This window comes from Curcuma longa, chromosome 6 (assembly GCF_044706935.1).
Source record: "Curcuma longa cultivar G26 ecotype Majalengka, Jawa Barat chromosome 6, ITB_CL_G26_1.1, whole genome shotgun sequence".
NCBI classification, from domain to species: Eukaryota; Viridiplantae; Streptophyta; class Magnoliopsida; order Zingiberales; family Zingiberaceae; genus Curcuma; species Curcuma longa.
Genome location: NC_133866.1, coordinates 7,014,067 through 7,038,493, shown reverse-complemented (window position 1 = coordinate 7,038,493; position 24,427 = coordinate 7,014,067). Strand labels below are relative to the sequence as shown.

General features: G+C 35.4%; 3 protein-coding genes across 3 annotated transcripts in view; all 3 read right to left on the bottom strand.

Annotated features, from left to right (window-relative positions):
- Positions 1-16,282, bottom strand: part of LOC141830959 (uncharacterized) — a 35,534-nt gene extending 19,252 nt beyond the window's left edge. Inside the window, exons 1-10 of the mRNA XM_074718408.1 lie at positions 15,730-16,282; positions 15,549-15,643; positions 13,317-13,416; positions 9,341-9,439; positions 9,039-9,201; positions 7,335-7,452; positions 7,194-7,256; positions 3,483-3,563; positions 3,312-3,406; positions 2,780-2,930 (exon numbers count right to left, since the gene is read on the bottom strand). Of these exons, the coding sequence (XP_074574509.1) occupies positions 2,780-2,930; positions 3,312-3,406; positions 3,483-3,563; positions 7,194-7,256; positions 7,335-7,452; positions 9,039-9,201; positions 9,341-9,439; positions 13,317-13,416; positions 15,549-15,643; positions 15,730-15,889 (1,125 nt within the window). The 5' untranslated portion in view covers positions 15,890-16,282. The remainder of the gene's footprint in view (positions 1-2,779; positions 2,931-3,311; positions 3,407-3,482; positions 3,564-7,193; positions 7,257-7,334; positions 7,453-9,038; positions 9,202-9,340; positions 9,440-13,316; positions 13,417-15,548; positions 15,644-15,729) is intronic.
- On the bottom strand, positions 16,151-21,588 carry LOC141830527 (putative MO25-like protein At5g47540). Its single transcript, XM_074717941.1, has 5 exons — positions 21,469-21,588; positions 19,218-19,379; positions 18,941-19,059; positions 17,800-17,983; positions 16,151-16,333 (listed from the first exon to the last, which is right to left on the bottom strand). Exons 1-5 carry the CDS (start codon positions 21,586-21,588, stop codon positions 16,151-16,153), a joined length of 768 nt encoding a protein of 255 aa, XP_074574042.1.
- A 637-nt stretch (positions 21,589-22,225) lies between these two features.
- On the bottom strand, positions 22,226-22,609 carry LOC141830348 (cysteine proteinase inhibitor 5-like). Its single transcript, XM_074717790.1, has one exon. It carries the CDS (start codon positions 22,607-22,609, stop codon positions 22,226-22,228), a length of 384 nt encoding a protein of 127 aa, XP_074573891.1.
- Between the last annotated feature and the right edge of the window lie 1,818 nt (positions 22,610-24,427).

Here is a 24,427-nt window from a genome sequence, read left to right as displayed (position 1 = left end):
ATTTTGCTAGTTATTCTTGCTTAATGAATATTATTTTATTTTATAGATATCTAAATATCGAAAAGCTTTTGAGTAAAGTAGAATCCTTTTTTAACACATTTTATATATTTTTTTATTTGAAAACAATCCACGATATGAACCTCAATTTAACAAACTTGCTCCTGATGGCAATGTAACCAACAACAACATGATACACTACCTCAAACTTACAATGCGACAACTAACATCCATCCAGGTTTTGCACTGGAAATAATAATATGGTTATCTATATGTTATAAACTCAATCAATATAAGCTTAAGCATGAACATGTGGGTATAACCCAGAATCGTACATATTTATAATAGAGAAGACATATGTCTACAAGGTTATTTCCAAACTTCTGGTAGTTCGGATTTCCGAAATACAGGATTGCATCCTTCACTAGTCCCAGCAGTTTTTATGTAGGGTCGCCTTATTACATATAGCACCCACTTAACACAGGAGCTCTTTCAATAATATAATAGGAAACGCATCTCTCCCAAATGCATTATGAAGATTGACCTCGAGAAGGCGTTTGACTCAGTGCACTCGGATTTCTTACACGAGGCTCTTCTTGGACTTAATTTTTCTGAGCAATTTATTGCAAGGATTATAGAATGTGTGACCACCACTTCTTTTTCGATGGCCATCAATGAGGGGGCGTTTGGATTCTTCAAGGGGGTCAGAGGACTATATCAGGGAGATCCATTATCGCCATATTTATTTGGTATTTGTGTCAAGATCTTTGGGAGGCAGATACAACAGAGTACATTACGATCAAGCTTCAAGTTCCACCCTTAGTGTGCCCACCTCAAATTAGCACACCTAACCTATGCAGATAATTTACTTATTTTTTGTAAGGGAGATACTAACTCGATTGGCATATTATCTTCCTGTTTATAGGAGTTTGGGGTGACAGTGGGACTTCAGATGAATAGACTGAAGTCGAATATATATCTGACGGGAGTTGATGACACGACACGCGGGAGGCTACTTCGCATCATCGATTTTCAAGAGGGCATGATGTCTTTCAAATATTTAGGGATACCACTAGTTGCTCAGCGACTTCGGATTTCTGACCATAGCCCCCTACTTGAGTCTTTGGTCCAAAAGATCAACGTTTGACTGCAGAAGATATTATCCTACGCTGGCAAGGCAAAACTCATCACTTATGTGCTTCAGGGAGTGGGATGCTACTGGTTACCCATCTTGCCACTATCGCAAAGTGTCATTGACCGTATTTACAGTATCTGCAGGCTTTTCATGTGGACCTCGAAGCATCTTCCGGTGTCATGGGCAGATATATGCAGGCCTAAAGAAGATGGCTTGGGATTTCGAGACTTGCAGGCTTGAAACCTAGCCCTCTTGACTAAGGTTCTATTGCGGATGTACGAAGAACGCCCTTTGGATCAAATGGGTCCATCATACTTACTTAAGGTGTGCCAATGTATGGACATGCGAGGCAACCCACTCAGAATCCCCTTTGATGAAGCGACTGCTACAGATATGGGATTTTATAGTATTGGTTGCTTGGTCCTCCGAAGGTTGCTGGATAGAGATTAACAGACTAGTCCGATCAGGATGGAGTAGCACAGGCATATGATTTTTTTAGACATTCTAATTCTAAGAAGCCATGGGCCCGGATAGTGTGGAAAACTTACCTACAGCCAAGTCATACAATCACCTTCTGGATGTTGGCACAGAGGCGACTCCCCACCAAAAACAGAAGGATTACTTAAAAAATCGTCAGTGCACTTTCTGTGGCCAGGTACTGGAGACACAGAAACACCTATTCTTTAGGTGTCCCCCTATTGCAGTATTATAAAGGAGGATCAGAGATTGGCTTTATATGTGACTGAAAATGTCCACCTACCAACAAATGTTGAGAGTCTTCGGAAGACATTACCGTGGGAGCCGAATGCTCACAAAGGTTCATCATCTTGCCTTGTCGTCTATAATTCATTTTGTATGGAAGGATCGAAATAGAAGTTTCTTTGGTGAGGGACAATTAGACATTGAAAGGATCTTCAAGTGTGTGCAAATTCATGTATATCGATCGTTAGGTGTTTTCTCTGATTTGATGCTTCGTCAAATATGAGAAACTCCTAAAGACCAATTTTTGTACTCTAATTCGTGCTATAAAATTTTACTTATCCAAAAACAAGTACAACGATCAATGGTATCCCGAGCATCTGATGTCTAATACACCAATACCTCACAATTACCAATATGACCAACATGTGAATGAGATGATGAATCTGTAAAGTCAGCTCGCGGTTTTAGATCATCCAAGCGTTGTTGAGTGGGTCCACATTCGCAAATGAAGCCGTTAGCCTTATCAATGGTTCGGAACTAAATGTATTTCTAGTACATGGTTTCAAGACATGGATTGAATCACATAAATTTAGAAATAAATCTATTTCTGCTCCCAACATAGATACGGATCCAAAGTTTCTGACCACAAACAGCTACTCATGATGTTTGTTATGGACACTGTTAAAAGTGCTTTCAAACTAATTGTTGTAAAGAATAAGTCTCTTTAGTTTGCAGCGAAAATAATGTCATTTTTACATAATGGCACGTTAAAATTGCATAAATCTGAAATGCAGCAAACTGGAGTAAAATGCATGCAAATACACATGGAACGCTAAAGGCCAAGAATGTAAATAAGAAAAAAAAATAGTTAGAATGAAGAGTAATCATTTGAGAGTTAGAAGATGTGTCAGTTAAATAATCTTAGAAACAAATACTGAAAGTTACCTGTACACCAGCATAACGCTTTAAGGCTTTATCAAGTTTGTAATCAGTGGAAAGTAATCGGTAATTTGACAAGGCGAGTTCATAATCCCGCAACATAAAAGCATAATCAGCAAGGACTCTTATCTGAGACTCAATAGAGCTAAATGTATATCTGCCACATATTCATGGAAAAATTAGAGATACATCGCACAACAGCACAACATAAAAATAAAGAATTATTTTTAGGTCACATGCCTACACCGGTCAACACAATATGAGGATGAGTAGGAAGGAGAAGAAATAACTAAGAGGGCTTAATCCAAATGGAAAATAAAGAGGAAGGATGGAAAGAAAATAAAGAAGAGAGAAGAGAAGAAATAAAAAATCAAAGACTAGAAAGAAATATAATTTTCACCAATTCAGCAGGTACAAACTAGTCAGCATTTTAATATCTCAATGCAGGGGTGCAGCAATTGCACCATCCAATATAGGTGGTGCATAATAAGATATCTCTAAATCATAGTATACAAAAATTCATTGAGAATATCCTTACGTAGGACCATCAGGAGATTCAGGTGCATCTTCTTTTCCTTTTCTCCACCATAAATTTTTTATTTGGTTTCTAAAACCTCGTCTAGTTGCCGCAACCTAGGAAGTAGCCTGTTAACATAATGAACAAAACTGTAACTTTGTAACTGAAATAGAACAATTCACAGGAAAAAACCTGCTGATTGAGAATTCGTATCTTTTGCTCCATGTGTGGAATAATATAGTTGGAAGATAAATCTTGCATGAAATCCCTAACCTACAAAACAAGTATCCAAATGATTTTTCTTGGTCAAATTTCACTAAAAAATAAACAATTGCTACAGCACTAGAGGTGTCAAGAAAGCGACCACATCAATCATAAGCATGTCCATTTCTATTAGTTGTCAGGAAAATCCACAAGCAGGCACTTACAAATTTTTAGCGGCTTCAACTAAGAAAAAATTTATTATTAAGAATATATAGGAAAATGCAGCATGACAAATTAATTAATTTTTCTAATGCATAATTTGTGCTGATATTGACATGTATTTAGACGATCAATCAATACACCAATTAGGAAATGTGAAACCATAACAAATATACATATTAAAAGAGTAAAAGGGAGACCAAAAAAGACTCAATTGGCAAAGATAATAAAGGATAAAGTTCATTTAAATATAGATAAGGATATAGTAAAGGTGTGAGCCCAATGACATAAAAGGATCCATATAGTTGACCCCACTTAGTAGGATAAAATCTTAATTATTGTTGTTGTTGTTTATAATTTATGCTAGTTTTCTTTTCTTATTTTCCATTATAGGGTCAAGATGGTTTTATAGGACAAGATCTAAAATACCACTCTTCAAGTCGTCCCAGTACCAACTATACATAGTACTTCTTCGTACAACTTTATTGCATGCTCAAATTCTGTAGTCGGTAATGTGGCAAGTGTGAAGTAGTGACCTTGTGTTAGTATTAGTGTTAACCTACACAAGGAAATTGACTTTTCCATGGCATAAGAAAAGGACATGCAGGATCTTCTAACACTATAAATGAAACTGGCCACTTCGAAATGGTCAGTGGCTCAACATTCATTCCCACTGAAATGCCACGATAGTATTACAAACTGAAGGGACCAGCTTGGTGAACAATGATTTTAATGAGGTAATCACAAAGTTAATTCTATATGATGGCAGCATAGTAGACTTAAGAAAGGGCATGCAGCATCTGCATAATCTTTCAGTTTAACCTGATAACCTCCAAAGATGGCAGATTTAAACAAGCAGCCATTATAGGTCAATATAATGGGTTAAATTTGTACCAGCCAACTGTGAGAATTCAGTGTGGTTGTGTAAGCTGATCCTAATGGATAAAATCCAATAGTAATTATAAGGTTTGGGCTATTTGGTTCAGGTTGTTCCCTAATCAGTTTAATTTAATCAGAACAGATAAAAAGTGTTCTGTGTTGAGATTTAGAATATGATAAAAGGAACAGTTGGACTTGGGTGTGCAAGGAAGATCATGTTTTTAAGATTGGCATATAATTTTTTCTCATTCACAGTACTTCAGGGATAAGTCATAAGAAGTGAATAACTCCAATATCAATGGATATCACAATGCTCTCAAAAAACACTACCAAACTCTTTTTATCAAAAGTGGCAAACTTGAGCATTACTTTTATCAAATAGTGTTCATCCAAAATAAGGTTTAAAATCTTGAGGCATGACAGTTTCAACCTTTAACTGGAACGCGATACTATTTCAGTATCGTGTCGACTTTCCAATGCATGGTGCAGGTGATAACTTGAAGGTTAAAGGAGGAAGGAGATGAAGTAGAGAAAAGAGACATTACCTATGCCAAGTAGTATCGGATTTCAATAATTTATGGGAACAATACATTTCAATTGTTTCACTTAGCATGGTACAAGATTTCAAACCATGATCCAAAAGATGTGGCAAAATATTCGTGCAATGCATCTTTTGTTTTGAAGTTAGTTTTCTAATCATCCTCAATTTAATTCAAAATAGATATAACCACTGTGCAAATCAACTTTAGAGAACCATGTGATTCAACAATCAAGCGTATCGTTGAGTTTAGCAGTATGAAAATTTGCAATTCATGCTGTGAATTTACAATTTTAATAAATTACTAAGCCCCGATACAAGAACATATAGCTAATCTCTCTTCTGTGTCATCAACATAAGATACACTATTGCTAGCTGACATACTTTGGAATGCATCGAAGCATATCAAGATGCCTTCAAATGAATTTGACTAGTGCTTCTTAATCAAATTTGTTATAATTTCATAACACATTTGAATGAATGAAATTCATCTGAGTTTGTCTCAACATGCTTCAATGTGGGTCGAAGTATGCAGAGTGTTGACACTATATTATACAATAAAATGTTAACTACTATCTAATTGTTATATTCTTAGAATACAAAGGGAATAAAAAAGTCAAATTCATTATTTCTCCATGTGTTGAAATGTGTCAAGTATTGGTACGGCATTATATAATAAAATTTTAACAATTTACTATCTAATTGTTCTAATCATAAATTAAATAGACAAAGTGGAAGATAATTAAAGAATTAAAGCCTTTCCAAATATATCTCAACACCTTTTGACGTGTGCCCAAAGTGTCTCGAGCATTGACAATGTATGGTACCAAAAGTGTACCATCTGACTGCGACCGACACCTCGATTTGGAACGATACTTTAACCTTGTAAAGAATCATATCACAATAACTTGTTTGATGGGAACTCACAGCATTCTACAGTAATTCCCTCTTAAGTCCTAAATGTTTGTTGCTTCAGATCTTTACTATGGGTCTATGCAACAATGAGAAAGAATCTCTAATAAATATGAACTTGGAATGTGATATATTGTATGTTAAACATTTGCAACAAGAGTTTTCAATGAACTATCCAGGAAATCATATACACGTTGCAATATACCCCCACCTCTCACAAATTAGAAGAATGTACTAGAGTTACAAAAGCTCCTGCTAGTCAAGCTCATGATCCAGAGTAGTAATTGTGCTTGCTAGTGATCGGCTGTGGCTAGCACAGATGTCTAGGTAATGATTCAACAACCTTAATTTTTCATACTTTGGCAAATATATGATAGTGATTAACATTTTAAGTCCCCATAACAGAAATGGGTAACTCAGAAATTTTGATATACCACCATAATTTGCATCCCCTGCTAGATACATTATAGAACTTGACACCTCAATCTCCTCTGAGCCAAGACAAGTTGCTCAAAAATATTGCCACTTGTCAGCATAGCCTTACAAAAAGGAATTAGCCTTTGCACTATTCAAACCCATACACTTGTCTGTCTCAGGGATCTCCCAACTCAATAGGTTGTGTTATAATAGACCAAAATAGTCAAAATATATCAAACACATTTAGATTGAAAATTTCCATTCAGAAAATAAAATTTTATTAAATCAAGTGTGAAAAAATTTGGTACAAGTAAAAGAACTCCAGACCCATTTTGAGATTCATAACAACAGGATTTTGGGGATGGGTGGCTTCAATCTCCAAGTATTAAAAATTATTCCAAAACAAGTCAAAGCAATGTTAATTGACTATTTCAGGATTTCATGGCTTTGATCTCCAAGTACTAAAAATTCTTCCAAAGCAAGCCAAAACAATATTAATAGACTATTTCAACTACCAAATCAACCTAGTAAAAGATGTAAGAAATACTTAAGGTGCTTTGGCTCTCACTCCCACAGGAGACCTCTTTCACTGCTAAACTAAAACTATTTGTAACTGATAAGACATTATACTTTAACAAAAAAATACATGGACAATACTCCTGAAGACCATTAGGACAAAAGATACAATCAGCAGGTTCAATATAACAATTGCAAACCTTTTGTTGCAATCTTACCCCATTAATATCCTCACTGCTAAGCAAACGAGCAGTATTATCTCTGTGCAATGTATGGCTTCCCTGCATCCAATGTCTGTTAGAGAAATCAACAAGAGCTAAAAGCATACTCATGTTAAGCTATTTTAACAACGAGCTTACATAAGGCATCCATGGAACATCCTTCCTATCATCACTCCTAGCTTCAACAGAATTTATGCACAAGAATTTGCAGTTTGATCCAAAGGTACTCCTCATTTCTGCTAAAATATTGGAGACCCTTCAAACAATGATAAATTGACCGATTCAACCATCTTTAACATCGAGAATTTACTATAATGATAATTTGAGAACAGATTCAATACACAAAGTACATACTGAATCAACACTGTAAAGTTGCCTGCTAAAAAGGTAAGATAAAATCACAAGGGAAAAAGTTTCCATGTAATTTTCATGAAGCATGCAAGAGAGCATCATGTTATGAGAAGCAGAGCATAATCAGTGCAATCACATTTCCACACTGTGAGTTTGTCTTCCTGGTTTGTAATCTAAGTCAATGTATCATTGTACCATGCCAAGATTTTGTAATAAATGGAGTCACAATGAGCTAGTCTACTATCATAATAATCCACCATCAATCAAATAAATTTACCTACACTTCATGTATCGGATGTTACTTATGAAGAAATATATTAACAAATGTCGAATGACTTATCATTTGATCATTAGACAAGCATCATATTAATGGAATCAAACATCTACTCTTTGTATAAAATTAATTCACAATACCAAGGACCTGGTAATACCTCACCTAATCCAACTTTCAATTTCTGGAAATACATGGGTGCAGAGGAAGTGTCATTAGCAGTCAAAAGTTGCTTCACTATGATTGAAAAATTCTAAACCAGGAAAACCATTAACGTTAATAATTGCTCAATCCTCACCTAGGCAAGTGCTACAATGCTCATCGAGAAGGTGAGGTCCAAGTGCCTCGATTTCATTCTGGGCAAGAACAACTTCATTTCCCTGAGGCACAGTGGCTAAGCACTAGCATTTAGGTAGGTGCCTCTCTTTATTAAGGATAGCTAAACTTAGAAGCACTAATACAGTTTAATACTACCGAACTCATTGAAAGCAAACCACTTCAATGATTTTCTCAATGGAGGGTCAACATTGGAGGTTCCAGAGTTGAGTGGAGCAAAAGAAAAAGTTGGACCAAGGTGGAACATGTAATAACCCCAAACTCCAAGGGGTGTGCATACCATGAATAAGAGTTCCTATATGATGTCACATGTCACCTTACATACATGGACTCCTATGTAACAGTATAAAAGGCAGAGCACAAGTTGTGCACAGTATCTTTCAGCGGACAAGGATAAGTATTGACAGGGAAAAGTAGCAATTCGATAATTGGAGTTCCAAATTTAATTTGAAAACAATATTGTGGAACATCAACTTTAAGATTAAACAATCAATTTAGAAAGATCCTAAAATCACCATATTCAAGATACACACATCTGAAAGGGATGCATCAAAAACAGAAAATCCAAAGGAAAAAAACAGTTTTTCTTTCAAAAACAGCATCCATCTTATCTTAAACTGTGTATGTTCTTTTACAAAAGCTACCAACAACCCTATCTTTAGTGGTGACATAGCATCACATATTTGGCTTAGAAAAGGACTAAAAATTTGCCTAAAAAGTGTCATTTACTAAAATATATTAACAAATACAAAATTAAAGTGTATAAAAATTGGTGGTCAAAACATGAAGGTGAAATCAAATAACAAGGACAAAAAACAAGTTAATTGAACATCAGAGAAAAATTAACATAGTGTGGTTGCAATAAAAGAAAAAAAGGAAATTACTTATCAGGTGAGCCATCTTGTCTATCATGTAATACCAAATAATGCTTCAATATTTTTGGATCCATCACCCCATCATTAAGAAGCGATGGAAATTGATCTGTGTTCAAAAGATCTACAAATCTGTTGATAGGTTGTTCATCTTTTGATGACACCACAAGTAGACCTGCACAATTGTCCATATACATAACCATGCATTGGCATAAGAAAATTGTAAGTCTTTTTTACATTACAGTCATGTTGAAACTGAATAGGTGATAACTCAAATTGAAGAATCAAAGACAATGATGAAGGCCATTTCTTACATGCCACAGGGTGGTCAAAAGCTTCATGCTCTGAAAAAGATACTGTCCGGATAAGCTCCTTATTGAATGTCTCTATCCATGATGGGCATAAATCAGATTCTGATCAACATAGAAACAAACAATCATTAAGAACTGACTAGCTTCAAAGTCTTATTAGGTATATAATATTAAGAGAATCTCATGATTAGCAAAATGAGAGACAAAAATATAAATTACATTCCAAAATGTAGAGATAGAACATCAGAGATCCAATATTTCCTGTCAGTATTGGCAAATATTAAGTTTAAGTTTCCTAAATTTTAACGGGTACCATTTGATAAAACTGAAAAGAGAAATATGCTGTCAGTACCCATTGGAAAGGGCAAGAAATCACAACAAGTAAGATTTGATCCATCCTCACATCCAAAAGAAGGTGCAATGATTGGGTTAAGAAGGAAAACTACTGTTTTTTTCTCATCACTGGAGGAAATTATAGCCCATGAATATATATAGCCTATAGGCCTACCTTATATTCAAAAAATTAGGTATGAGATTAAGAATTATAAACATTAGGCATCCTATCCGGAGGAAAAACAACATACAGTGTTAGGCCAATAATTTAATCATAGAAGTTTTAAGATTTAGTTCTAGTTTCAAGTTTAAATAGCTGGTCAAAACAAAGTAGTTCTGGTGTCAACCAACGTACATGCCTCTGCACAGGCTGCTGTTAGTCATCACTGATTATCAAGAAGGGAAGGAACATGGAGAAGAAGAATAAAGAGGGAGAAGAGTTAGATGAAGAAAAAGAGGAAGAATATGGAGAACGCGAAGAAGATGACAAAGACTTACTTGGTCGCTATCAAACCCTACGCGAACTAGATGAAGTCTTCATCAATTCATTAACAGCTGCCAACCATCATCCAACATGGTTTCAATCATCCAACTACATTCCATTGATATTATCATCTTTCAATGGAGTGTTGGTGCCAAGGCAGGGGCAAAATGAAGAACCAAATTTAAATTTTTGATTACTAGAAGTCCTTAAGCTGATATATTATCTACGTACAACTTACCACAATTTTATAGAAATTATAATATAGAAAAGTAAATGAAAAAAAATGCTTGGCAAAGATAATAAAGACATTATATTATCACATAAGTCCGAAACATAGTCATCAATATGAGTATTGGAACCAGTCTCAGACATTCAAAAAACTTAAGTATCAGTGGATCAGCTCAGTAGAATCAGTGGGATCAAAATCAGTAAAGGGAAAATTCAAAAAAAAATGAAAAAGAAATAATTTTATTTAATAGATACAATAATAAAAAATATTCAAAAACCTGAATATGATGCATGCTAAATTTCATTAAATATCAGCATAGTAAAGACAACTAATCAACACCATACCAATAAATAATTTAAATAGCATCCTATTATATACTCAGTATCATTGAATTCAGATAATTTAATCAGTAACATTATAACAAATAATAAATAATGTCCCCACCTAGTGGAATAAGACTTGGTTGTTGTTGTTGCTATTATTATAACAAAAAATGTGACTATTAGTATCAAAATATTACAATTGATTTATTCATTTTTAATCTAGATCTAATAATATATTAACAGATATGTAGTCATAAATCCTGTAATAGCACATCAAATATATTGTGTAATTAAATATATTGCATAATTAAATATGTAATAATATATCAGCGATTACATATTATTTGACAGTGTTAATTAATAATTTAATAAAAATACTGATAGTTAACTATTAACTATACATGAATAACAGTATTAATTAGTTACACATTATTTAACAGTAGCAAATTATTAAATAATTATGTAGTAATTAATAATATTAATAATTAATTAACTCATCCACAGCAGTGAAATGCTTCCACTTTGACATGTTCACTGCAGTCTTCTCTCTCTAGATGAGAAGTTCTCGTTTACCATTAATGCATCCATTTAACATAATTAAAGTTACATAAAACATTTAAAATATATGAAGATATTTAATGATATCAAAATATAAAAAATTAATATGTCAGAATAATGCTTTCTCTTCCTTTTTTGCCATAGAAGAAATTAATGAATTAATAATACATTAAAAGCTAAAACTGTTTTGTATATAGTTGTGCAAGCTTCTAATTAACAAGCCAACAGCATTGCAGCATGCTTTGTTCCTATTTTTCCAAATTTAGCAGTCACGTGACTTCTGTTTCCTTCTCAGCCAATGTATATTCCTCTTCTGCGAACTCACAACTGTGTTTTTTTTTTTTTGCCATGTCTGCGGGTGGGTGGGTGGGTGGGTGGGGATTCAAATCTCTCTGATTTCTATTGAGATCAATTTGTTGTTATTGTCTTTTTTTCCCTATTCTTGCATACCTCCAAAGGATCAATAGCATTGCTCGATTTCTCAGCCAAAATCAGATTAGTCTTTGCCAATTCCCATCTAACTCGGCTGATCAGTATCTTGATCAGCTGAGTTTGCCAACCATGGTCCCAAAGGTTAGAAATGCAATAGTTTTCAATGATCTATAGAAAGAATAATAGTGAGACTGAATTTAAAAATAAACTTTCATGGAGAAGATATGATCTTTGAATCTTCAAATGTGTACAAACTTCTCGACTACAATATCCTTCCTTAACCCTCCCTCGAACTGAATAATGAATACATCATGGGACTCTGAAATTTGGAAAGGTAAAGTGACTGTATCTACTCTTAAGTTGAGGATTTAAGATAGAGAGAGATTAAGTAAAGAGAGTAATACTCCAAGAGATGCAGATGGCAAAGTGAAAAATGAGTTAAACTCTGACATCTACAGAAAACAAAAAAAAAACACAGGAAGATTGACAAAACTAATCTATAAATTGCAACCAATTGAATGACAGACAAAAGTGAGGTTAGAGTTCCAATAAAATTACTCAGTGAGGAGAGAAATGGTGGAGATTAAATTTCCAATCATTTTACAGAGAAAAGGAAAAGGCACTAACTGAAGCTGGAGTGAAATTCTGACATCAATTTCTAGGAGGGCAGATATGTCAAAAGAGACAAAAAGTAAACTAAGAAGATAAAAGAAAGGCGAAATTTGAAACCTCGCAATACTTCCACTTGGTGTAATGAGGAAAGAGAGAAAGAGAGGGAAAAAATGAATATGAAGGCAATGATTCATTCCTATCTGAAAAACCCTTCTGATCTAATAAGCTCAGGATGATTGTAGATAAAGATGGGGACCACAGTAGTGACAGTACTAAGGTTGTAAAGAAGAATAAGGAGAAGTTGGTAATGCCTGACTACAAAAGTTTATAGAAGGGATTGATGAACATTAGCAGCAATGTTCCCATGGTGATGCTCTCATGGCCAATTGGAGAGGGAGCATAGGACGGATAGCAGCAGCTGCTGAAGTTGGAAATTTTCGGTGACCTACGGGTAGATATACTAGATAGAATGGGATGTTGAATCATAATGGTACCAACAAAGAGAGATCATGTTATCCCATGTCAAGCTACAATGGATCTCCAGGAGGAAAAGGTGGAGGCCAGGGAGGTCAGTGTCATCCCTAAGACAGTTGAAGAACACTTCAACAACAAAAGAGAACCTACTCTTACATGAAATTGAAAGGGAAAAGATACTGTATTTTTTGTTATTCTCAATAGGAGATTATGAGTGACAACCATGAATATACAGCATATAGGCCAAACTTATTAATCAAAAATATTGGTTTGTGGCTAAGCCTGTTATTCCATTATTTCACTGACACGGTTAAAACAACCGGAAAGTTAACCCAAAATGGTTTTCAGTACACCTAAGTTCCCAATTAAGTAATGAGAAGAAACAATGCAATTAGACATCAATCAAGCCAATGAAATGACTCACATATGAAAAACAAACTTCTATACTGGTATTACAGGAAAGAAAAATACAGGACCCTATGCATATGGTAGACAAGTAATATCAAATTCATATGGCAATAGATGTCATCTCACTTTTAAGTAAATTTTGAAGTTCTGGTGGTTCAGAAGTCAAATGAGAAAGAATATTTTGGTTAGCATCATGCACCACCTGCTTCAAACGCTCTTCAGCAACCTGCTAACATACAACCAAGGTAAATTTTGACCAACAAAATGTCTTTAATGTAAGTTATCTACCAATGTCAAGCTAATCATGAATTAAGAGAATATACATGTAATTACTCCATCTATAAAAAGTATATGTTGCTTCCTTTAAAATGATCAACTGAGAACCAAATTTCAGTTATAGCATTTGCACCAAGGCAATTGCCAGTTGTCAACATGAACCTAGTTGCTAATATATGTACTGTCGTAGGACTGTCTCAAATCCACTTTGAATCATCACATGTATTGCCAACATATATACAATTGAATACTTGAATATCTAAATAAAATGAATGTAATCAAATTGTAAGATGAGAAACATATGCAAGATATATGAGCAAGAACAGAAAAATGAATATATAGTATAAATTTCAAAAAAATCATAATAAAGATAATTTAATGCCTGCAAAATGACAACATTTCAAAAATTCAAATATCATCTTTTTATCAGTGGCTTATTATAAACTATAGATACTCTTAAGGCCTAATATTTAAAGATATGTTCGATGTGTATTTAATAGCATACTTGGTAGATACTTCTTAGATAAGAATTAGTTACTAAACCTAAGTATCTATCTTCAGAAATAGATGCAGTTTGTTTCTCTGCTTTCATTTCTAATATGATCTTACAACAATGGGCTATATGATATTTCATAAACAATAGTAACACCACTAGCTATAACAGCTGATTGAAATCAGCATGTGCATTGGTCATGGCATGGGAAGGATTCAAAAGCATGATAGCGGCACTAGTATTGAGAAAATAACAAAAAAAGCAACGGAACCATGGCATAACTACAAAAATCTGACACTACATTGTCCATTCTCGCTCTATCTTTCCCAAGTAGAATCATCCAAGCAAAATAGCTGTGTCAAACCATCCAAGGCATAAAAGATCACTCTTCATATATAGTCTACATTGTGGCCTGGCCCATAAAAAGTGTTTTCTCTGCCAATTTACGTGGTTTCAGCTTCCATACTGAATGGATTGGAACCTTGATATGTCATATTCATACACCATGACCACATCTGAACTTGTAGTTATCAAACCTATAGTCAATCAAGTTCTTCTGTGCATTAAAATTAGTATTATTCTAATTCATTCAAAGTTACAATGCCATATTCCAATATTTCTGCAAAATTATAATAATTTCTTTCCAGCTACAAGTAATCGATGAGTCTCAGTTGAATAGCAAAAGGACGATTGTAAACATCAGAAATCATTGATTGGTGTTTCTGATGTATGACTTCTATTAATTGACGATTTATGTCTCAACACAACAAAATTAGTTAATTCCTACCTTCCCTAGTGCATGCTCATTAGATGGGGAATCATCTTTAAGATGAGCTAAGCCGACAAAAACAAGGTTTCCTTTGTTCCTCTATCTGGCCTAGTGTGCACGCACAACTAGGCACCCCCTAAGTTAACTATAATCCACTAGTCAATTCTCCTCCATGAGCGAGCAAACTCCTGGATTCAGGAGGATTTAAGACAAAATCCAAGCCAAAGCATTGGCCGTACCCTACATGTCTCATGGTTTTCTTTTCAAGGCGCTCATAGAAAGACAGGAAAAGAATGCTAACTATATCTCACTATTTTGATTGCACGCATTTGTCATTGTTTTAAGTTTCATTCATATTTTAACTTTTCATTTTGTTTTTCTCATTATATCTTCTTTTCTAAATCCAACAGAATGCCCAGTATGCCAAAAATCAACTTGAAACAAATCATTCCACTTTAGAGCAGTTTTCAGCCACACTAACATGTAACCGTCAGGAAGACCTAATCCATCTAAAGATTTAGTCATACATGCATACAATTACAAACAAAAAAAAAAATCCTAGGACACTTTCATATCATCTTAATGTTTTGATATTTAGCTACTCATGCAAATCACTATACTATCAGTAAGATTTGTTAGATCCCCATCAGCACTTCTTCCCACAGAAAATGAGAGCATGAATCTCGTACAGGTTAGTTTGTTGATGTCCAAATGCAATGTCATAATGTCAAATGTCATGATACTAATTAGGAATAAAATAATCACCCTTTCATAACGAAAACAAGTAGAAACTGTCGCTATCAGTAGTAATTGATCGCACCTCATAGTTCTGAAGGTGTATATCACAAGCATAAGCCAAACGAAGCTTGAACATCTGTATCCTATAAGGTTGGTCGTTTGCAGTACGAACAGGAACTAAAAATGGAGGATCTTACGTGATCATGGATCTGACCGAAATCATTAAAAAAAACCATAAAAATGAAAGGTAGATGATTTGTCACCATTCAGTTTAGTGAAAGACGAGAATGGTAGAAGCAACTCGACAAAATTCAACCCATTCTTCTGGCAAGCATCTTCCGCAAGCGGAGTGGTCAGTACCATTATCACAGGACTTATCTCTTCCTGCAGCAATCTTCCGAAATATGATTTTAGAGGATCCATTTTATGTTCCAATGGAAATGAGCTCACAATCCCTGAAGAAGCCTCCGATACTTTGTCCCGGCGAGAAATAAATCTTAGCTCGCAAAAGCGTGACCTATGCCAGATATGCTAATATTTACGGAATCGGCCGATTCGGATCGGCCGATCCGATTGGTATCAACAAATCAGGATGCCACTCGATGTTTGCCGGAAATTGATCCGAAAGCGATGTAAACGCCCAAAAGCAATCGAAATCAGTCGACTTGCGATGATTGAACAAAATCAAGCGTCGAATTGACGGAAGGTCACCGGCGACAAGCGGATCCGTCGCTGACAAGGGAGATTGAGGCAGAGGGAAGCGCCACTGGTTCGCGAGGCGAAGGCGAGGAAGGACCAAGCGCTGGCCGCTGGGTAGGAAAACGGAGGCCCAATCGAGTTCGGACGGGAGATTGCTCGGGAGTTTATCTGGTTTTTCAAAATGACCCTCAAATATTAAATTTTCAGAAAGCCATACCATTTTTTTGGGTGCAAAATCAGCGTTCTAAAAAAAATTAATCCATAATATATCATAATTAAAATTTTATCCTTTAATATTTAATTAATTATAAAAATATTTTACTATTCCACACTACGGAAGACTAATAAATTGTTGCTCCCGGGATAACTGAGTTGGTTAATACGAGATAGATTTATTGAAATAAACAAGAGTCGAATTTCGACGAAGCCGAAATAATATCCTCTTCCATAATGATCAATTCGATTTACCTCCTCATATATGGGGCCGATCGTATGAAATTCTTGGAGGTGACGGATTTTATTTTTTTATGAAGAAGAGGACTAATAAATTGTTTAAGTGATGATGTGGTAAAAATTTAACATTTGATTAAAGTTTAAATTGTCAGCTTATCACATATTAATAATTAAGGCTAAAATTATAAGACTTAAAATTTTGAGAAGATTTTTTTTCGATGATGATGGCAATATTTTTACACATTTTTCAAAAAAAAAAAACCAAAAGAAAAAGTGAGATATAATATATTTTTTCTGAGTTTATTTGATTACAATTCAATCAATCTATTTTAAATAAGTGTTAAAAAGAAAGAAAAAAATGTTTATATTCATGTTGTTATGAGAAAGAAAGAACAACCAATATAGGGTGAAAACAAACACTATCCATTAAATTTTGTGTATAAATAGTATTGCAATATTCTACAATTACAACAATAAATTTATTAAAAAAATGATAAATCTCAAATGGACTCAATCAGTCTAATAAATTTGTAGATATTACCTTTAGGTTGCATTAGCGAAGAAAGTTGATGATCTACATCTACACTTATCTTATCTAGTTATTATGCATCAATATAACCCTACACAGGCCCAATTGTTTCTTGCACAATATACATGGTTTGATCCCTTCGACTTGTTTATACCGACCAACAAATTTCAAATGAAATCGCAAGTGAGATACCAAGCTAGATGTTTTCTGATGTTGGACACCATAGTGACCATACTATAAAAGAATGTATTATTTGATAGATTACGTGGAATTTGACTGAAGTGAAAAGCCTAATGTGCTTTAAGTTGATGGATTCCTTCCTCTCCTTTGTAGCATTGTCTATTGTTGTTGCCACCAATGGTATAAGATTCCAAACCATATGGTAAACCTTAATTATCTTTTTCTCCCAACAATTCTTCAAGACTAGCTGGAAAAGTATTGAATTTACCTAAAAGGTCAGTGGATTGTCAAAAGAAATCCTATCCCATAACTGATTAATTTGTGGCAGAATGGAAACCAACTCTTTTATTAATTCTGGTGTTAGATTATTAGAAATATATCCAGACCCTTACCAAGAGCAAAGAGCAATCTATCAAGAAAAAATAAAGCAGCCACTACCAATCCACATGAAGACGACAAAAGTTTTCCTTACACTGTCAATGTCATAATCTTGAACAGTAATATAGAAATCAATAATGGCAGCCACAGATATATTATCAAAAGTGTGACAAAATTCCTTCACATTGAAAACCAGAAAAAACCTAGCTACACTTTGATGTCGAATACATTCTCTTAGCATAGCCCCATAATGCAACGCAATGTCCATGTCTTCATAACTGCAGATGAGAATTATTCAATTAACCTATGCAACTTTGTTGTATACAAAAATAATAAATACAATATTAGCAAAGTCCTAAGTTTGGTATGGCCAAAGTCAAAGTTGTCATAATTCACATACAATAGTTGATGGAACATTAATGAACAACTAAAAACTAAGAAATCTTGAACCCTGAATGTGTAGTTCAATGAAAGTGTTGATATATGAAGACTTTACCTACTCATTGCTACCATCATCTTTTAATGAGCTGAATATATCCTACCAATTTAATAAATGGGTAGATCAAATTTAAAATATTTTCAACTTAATCTTTGTTGTGTTCATAATGAGCTTCAAGGTCGATACATAAAGTAGTTGCAATTAGTAACAGAAGATCATTTGTAAATCACAAGTCCCGGACATCATCTTGTACATAAGAATATACACAAAAATGTTTTACTAATCATGATGACAATTATCAACTAGTACATAAGAATATAGTTAACTAATAACAGCTTCTGTGACATACAACATTTGGTTCTTTTGGAGATTAGACACAATGATATCCATTAGACAACTTCATAACCAGTTTATTGTTGATGATCTGGTAATTCTGTCTTTCTTTACTTGAAGAAATCAATGGGACAAACGAAGTATTATACTTCAATATGAGTCAGCATCCAAAATGGAATCACCGCGATTGAACTCTGACATTAACAATAACTTTAAAGCAGTATACATGTATATTAAAGGTTACTACTAAATCTTCTTCAGTTACACAAATATAAGAACACTAATATGATATCAGTGTGATCAACCAAATTCCTAGAGGAACAATAAAATATTAAAACAAAAAATTGTTTGAACACGTCAACTGTATTTTAGAAAAGAAAATTTGCAACATAAGCAATCAATTAAACATCCAAAGAATGGTTTATTTTTAATTTTTGACAATCTCAATAAATCAAAATCTCACCCAAAAATTAAAATGTCCAAAAGATCTTTGTTGGCTTCCAAATAATCAGAAGCAATTAACCTTGATTGAACCTGTTGCCTTTGCAAATTTGCCACAACTTGAGTAGCATCTTTTTTGGCCTTTAAAATGACAAGAACCAAATTTCAGCTTCAAATCTGTAAATAATAATCAAGAAGATTGGAAAAAAGCATAGATATATATGGAACCTTTTAAAAAAACTCAAATCTATGCAAATATTAATCAGTCTTCAAATGGGAACATTTAAGTAGCAAATTACTTCTAAGTTTAATTTTGGAAGACAAATTATTAATAGTCGCAAGGTGTTCTGTCGGAAGAACTGTTGAGTCAACTGTGTACAAGCTTCAACAACTGGCTCTGATGCACTATCACCATAGAGAACAAATTTCAACTCCCGTATATTTTTACATAATTCTGACATCTGCAGAACAATAAATGAAAATCACAGATTAGCTTGCAAGGTGCAGAATGCTAGATTGAATGTTGGATGAAATGACTATTATTTGAAAAGATCAACATGATCCATCTGGCACCATGTTTTACATATGCATTAAAAGTCAAGGGCTATCGTGAAATATTTTAAAACGCATAGCAATAGTTGTGATTAATTGCTTTGCTATCTCAGGTAATTATCATTGATATCAGACAAGTTAAGATATTAATATGACACTAGTCCAAGATAATCATGTCATATGGTGCATTGTGATTACGTTACCACATAACATGTGAAAGCACGTCTATCAGATGTAGCAATGGTGCCAACAACGTATCGAGGTGGTGTTGCTCAGCGCCAAGCAAGAGGAGGAAGAATCGAAGAGTTTAGAAGAAGAAGAAATGGAGGAATTCCACAAATGACATCACAATGAAATCATACCTCATAGAACTCACAATGCCACTAGTCTTACAAAAGAAGGCCCTGTGAAGTCCAAAAGTAAAAGATTGCAAAATTTCTGAGTTTGAAATAGAAGACTTATCACATTATAAGAAATAAAAATAATAATAATGAAAGGCTGATCTTTGCAACTCAGCTAAAGAAATCAATCACCATCATTAAGTGTTAGTGGCAAATATTTGAAGCCAACTTCATGGATATTTTCCTCCCTTCATTGAACTCTATGTGAGATAATATATATCACCATTCCATATTTGTCTTTGGGGTTAGTTACATGAATCTTATCCCTCCAAAATCTGGTTAAAAATTCATGTCTATAGATTTATACAATTTTTTAACATTGATTGTCGAGATCTAAGGCAACTTTTAACTTTTTTGGTTTGATCTAGGGATTGACATTGGCAGTCTTCATGCAAGACTATAACACGAGTAATATTCAGATCAAATAAATCACTTTTTCTTACATTAGTTAGAGTTTTCTTTGATCAATCTCTGTTCTTTACACTTCCAATACTAATTGATCCAATTCATCTCAGTTGTAGAACATATCAATCACCTTTGAACAATCCATGTCATCTCACTTCACTTATTCTCAATCAATCTGTTTGCTTCTAAAATAGTATTTTATATTTTTCTAATTAATACATTAGTCTTAGCATTCTCTTTATACTACATTATCTTTTGTCAGTGTTTCATCCTAACCATCCAACACTAATTTAAAGGCAACCGAAAGCAAAGATAATGAATGCCACAATGAGTTCATGGCATAAAGAAAACAAATTTGCTTTGATAAAAATATCTCAGTAGATATCATGCATCTCCCATGAGTCCCATGTGTAGTAAAATATTGAGTTCTCTATATAAAATCAACCTTTTGGTTATGATGATATGAAGGAAAAGTGAGTTAGGCAGGGCTACTTGGTTTAACTGAAACAGGCATCAGGATGACAGTATACTTCAAACAAACACTTAAATCAGAATTGGCAGAGACAACGGCATACATCAAGAACAAGCGGCATACTTATTCTGATCATAAATCACAATAGGTATATAACTGTCACGGGAGGTAACAAAGAGTTATATAATTATTGCCCATCTATTCCAGGAAATCTAAATTTGCAGAATGTATATACACACCACATATTACCGGATAAGAGGCTGCAACTAACAGTACTCTGAAACATGGATCAAAGCCACCTTGTGTTCTGCTCCAAATGGGCAGCACTACCATTTTGCACATGCCCAAACTTCAAATGTTGTTGAAATGGAAGCACCGAAACAGAGGTGGACAAGTAAATTCCAGTGTGTAACTAACTAAATGCCAAAATAAGTAAACGCCTTGTCCTAAAGAAACATGATTGAATACTAGACCGAAATGGATTTGTGCCATCCGATATAACCAAGCAGCTCAACTGATTTACGCATTTTCAGTTAACCAACAAAAAGGACCATTGCGTTGAGTCCGACTTACATTAGAATATCCAGAATTGAATGTTGATATTTCGTATCGAGAACCTATATCAAGTTTAATTGCTAGACGAAGAAAACGAAGTGCTCAAGTTCGAGCTCAGTACTGAACAATAAGATAAAACAAGCCGATCCCCCTAGAACCGCTAACCTTCTCCTCACGCTTGGGGTCCCTGGAATTCGCGTTGAGGTCGATGTAAATGAGGAGTTCCCGTGTGTGCCGCACGATGTCGGCCGGAGTCCGCGGCTTGGACTTGAAGAGGCCCTTCATTGTCGATCGCCAGGCACCGCCACACCAGACCGAAGCAAGATCTTCCCGTTAGGGTTCGCGTTCAAGAAGGGCGGAAACATCGAGATTCAAAAACCTGGGGCTCCGGTCGCGCGAGCTCGATCAGCATCGAGGCGCTACGAGCAGCTGACGCCAAGAACGGTTTTAACAACGGAAGAAAAACGGAAAATAAAGAAAACGAGCGGTGGAGATTTACCCGTATATTGATTTTTAGGACTTGAAATTGCAATACTATCCTAATTAAATTAGCATTGACTCTGTTCGGTTCGACCCTGATCGTACTCGTGTTTTTATTAGTTAAACTTCGTGGAGCCCGTGCGAAACCGCTATCCGTTGCGTTGGTGGCTAATTGAGCTACGGCTACGTGTGTTTAAAGTCATGGCCCCGTGCCACGTGACTGAGGAGTCGACACTGGAATCACTAAAGAGTCGACAAATATATCTTCATTGTAGAATCTTCCGATCATAGAGGTTCTATGCAATTTTGATTTTCAAAAACAAGCAAAATCTAGCTTGTATTATATATCTTGATTATTAATTATCTTTAATTCCAAATTAAACTTCGTTATTATGATTCATCAATGGATCCATCTCCGTCTTCCCCCCCAACAAAACAGAAACTACGATTCGATAGGCACGAAAGAAGTGAGCTGCTTGAAGTTGATCCACACCTTCTCCCACACCACGGCCTGGTAGTGGGCCGGCGAGCCGCCGGCGTCCCTGGTCCGCAGCACCAGGCGATAGTTGATCCCGGCCACCACCTGCGTCTCGCCCCTCACCACCTTATCGAAGGCAAGCAGCTGACCGTGCTCCCGCCTGTTGTGCTCCTCCACGGCGAACTCGCCGAGCTCTCTGACGTGGGAGTCCTCCACGTCCTTGATCGGCGCCCACCCGCCGACCCAACCGCCGATGCCGATCCTTCTCGCAGTCGCTGGAACAGCAAGGAAGAGGAGGAACAAGAGAAGCGGGGATAGCCTCGTTGATCGGGGCGTCATCGTGATCATGGCCGCCGGCGCCGGCCGTCTAACTTGGAGTGGATGAGGATGAGAAGGTGGAGAGAAGTTTATAGAGCGGAGAGGTTGGTGGTTGTTTGGCTGCGTGCGGCATGCGTGTCACAGGTGGAGAACGGCTGCAACAGAAAGGTGGCAAGTGCTGGAAGCATCGTGGCATGCGGTTCTTGCTGAACAATATGCTTGTCGTGAGGGAGCTGAGGGCAAATCTCATGAACAGAATGTATATGCAATCGAGTATATTATATTTATATATATATATATATATATATATATATATAGGTCATATCCCGCGCGACGAAAAAATCCGACATTCGTACGCGACCGCCCGACCTCTCCACGTTCATCGCCGCCGTTCTTCGCCTCGGATTCCACTACAAGAATTCAGGTATTTAGCGACGAAATATTTTCGTCGCTAACCTAATAATTTCGTCGCTAACATATCTTAGCGACGATAATATATCGTCGCTATTTTTGTCGCTATAAGCTTGTCGCAAATTAAGGTTAGCGACGAATTTTTGAAAATTCGTCGCTAACATTAGCGACAAAATAATAATCGTCGCTAATCCCGAAAATTCGTCGCTAACGTTAGCGACGAATTTAGACTAAATTCGTCGCTAACGTTAGCGACGAATTTTTGCAAATTCGTCGCTAATATTGGCGACGATTTTTATTACGTCGTTAAACCACGAACATTCGTCGCTAAAAATAGCGACGAAATAAAAAATACGACCAAAATTCACACGCAGAAGTTAGCGACGGGCTGATTCAAAATCGTCGCTAATCTTTTGTTTAGCGACGAATTAGGCAAATTCGTCGCTAACATACGCTATAGTTAGCGACGAATTTAGTCAATTCGTCGCTAACCATCGCACCCTCCTAACCCCCCCCCCCCCCCCCCCCTTTCCCAGGCTCCAGCGTTCCACACAGAAAAAATACACATCACCCTGCGTTCCACACAGAAAAAATACACATCACGCTCCACACAGAAACATTTATTCACAGAATTCACATTTATTCCAGAAACACATTAAGATCTCCAAATCTCCAAAAGATTTACATTTAGTTCACAATACAAAATTCATAGTTCAAAAACAATATAGTTCACAATACAAAGTTCATAATTCAGTGCTATCCTGTATACTGCAGCTGCAACCACCCACAACCGGTGCATCCTGTATACTACAGCTGCAACCACCAACACGTGAAGCAGCTAATGTAATTCACATAACTGAAGAAAATGCAATACAAGACGGAAAGAAACCAGCTCAATAAACCAAAGCTTTCCTTTACCTGACATTCTCTACAGTTCCAGTTAATTGCTTTAGGATTTTAGAGATCTGCCTCCCACGTCTATCAAGTTCCTAACATAAGAATAAACACAAGATATCCATTATATCATATATTTCAGGTAACATTTCTACCTTTAAACTTGCCATAGATATAGGATTTGGAATAATGTTGTGACTAGATTCACTACTTACATCACGACAAATATTTTGTTTTATTCAGTTCTTGTTCAGTGCTTGCATAAAGTGTCATATAAACTAGAGAAATTTATGGGAGATAAGCATCTAACCCTCATACATAGAGAAATTTTACTTCATAAACTATTTATTATGTTCTTAATCTAGTAGTTCCTTTGCTTGTGCTTGTGAAACTATGATTCAATGTACTATCATGGATGGAAATGAACACATCTTAGAAAGATACATAGTAAAAGAAAGAGAAATTTTGCATATACATATCTCTTTTTCCCAACAATAACGAGAATATAATCTGGGATGAGAAAATGTCTATTCAAAGAAATGC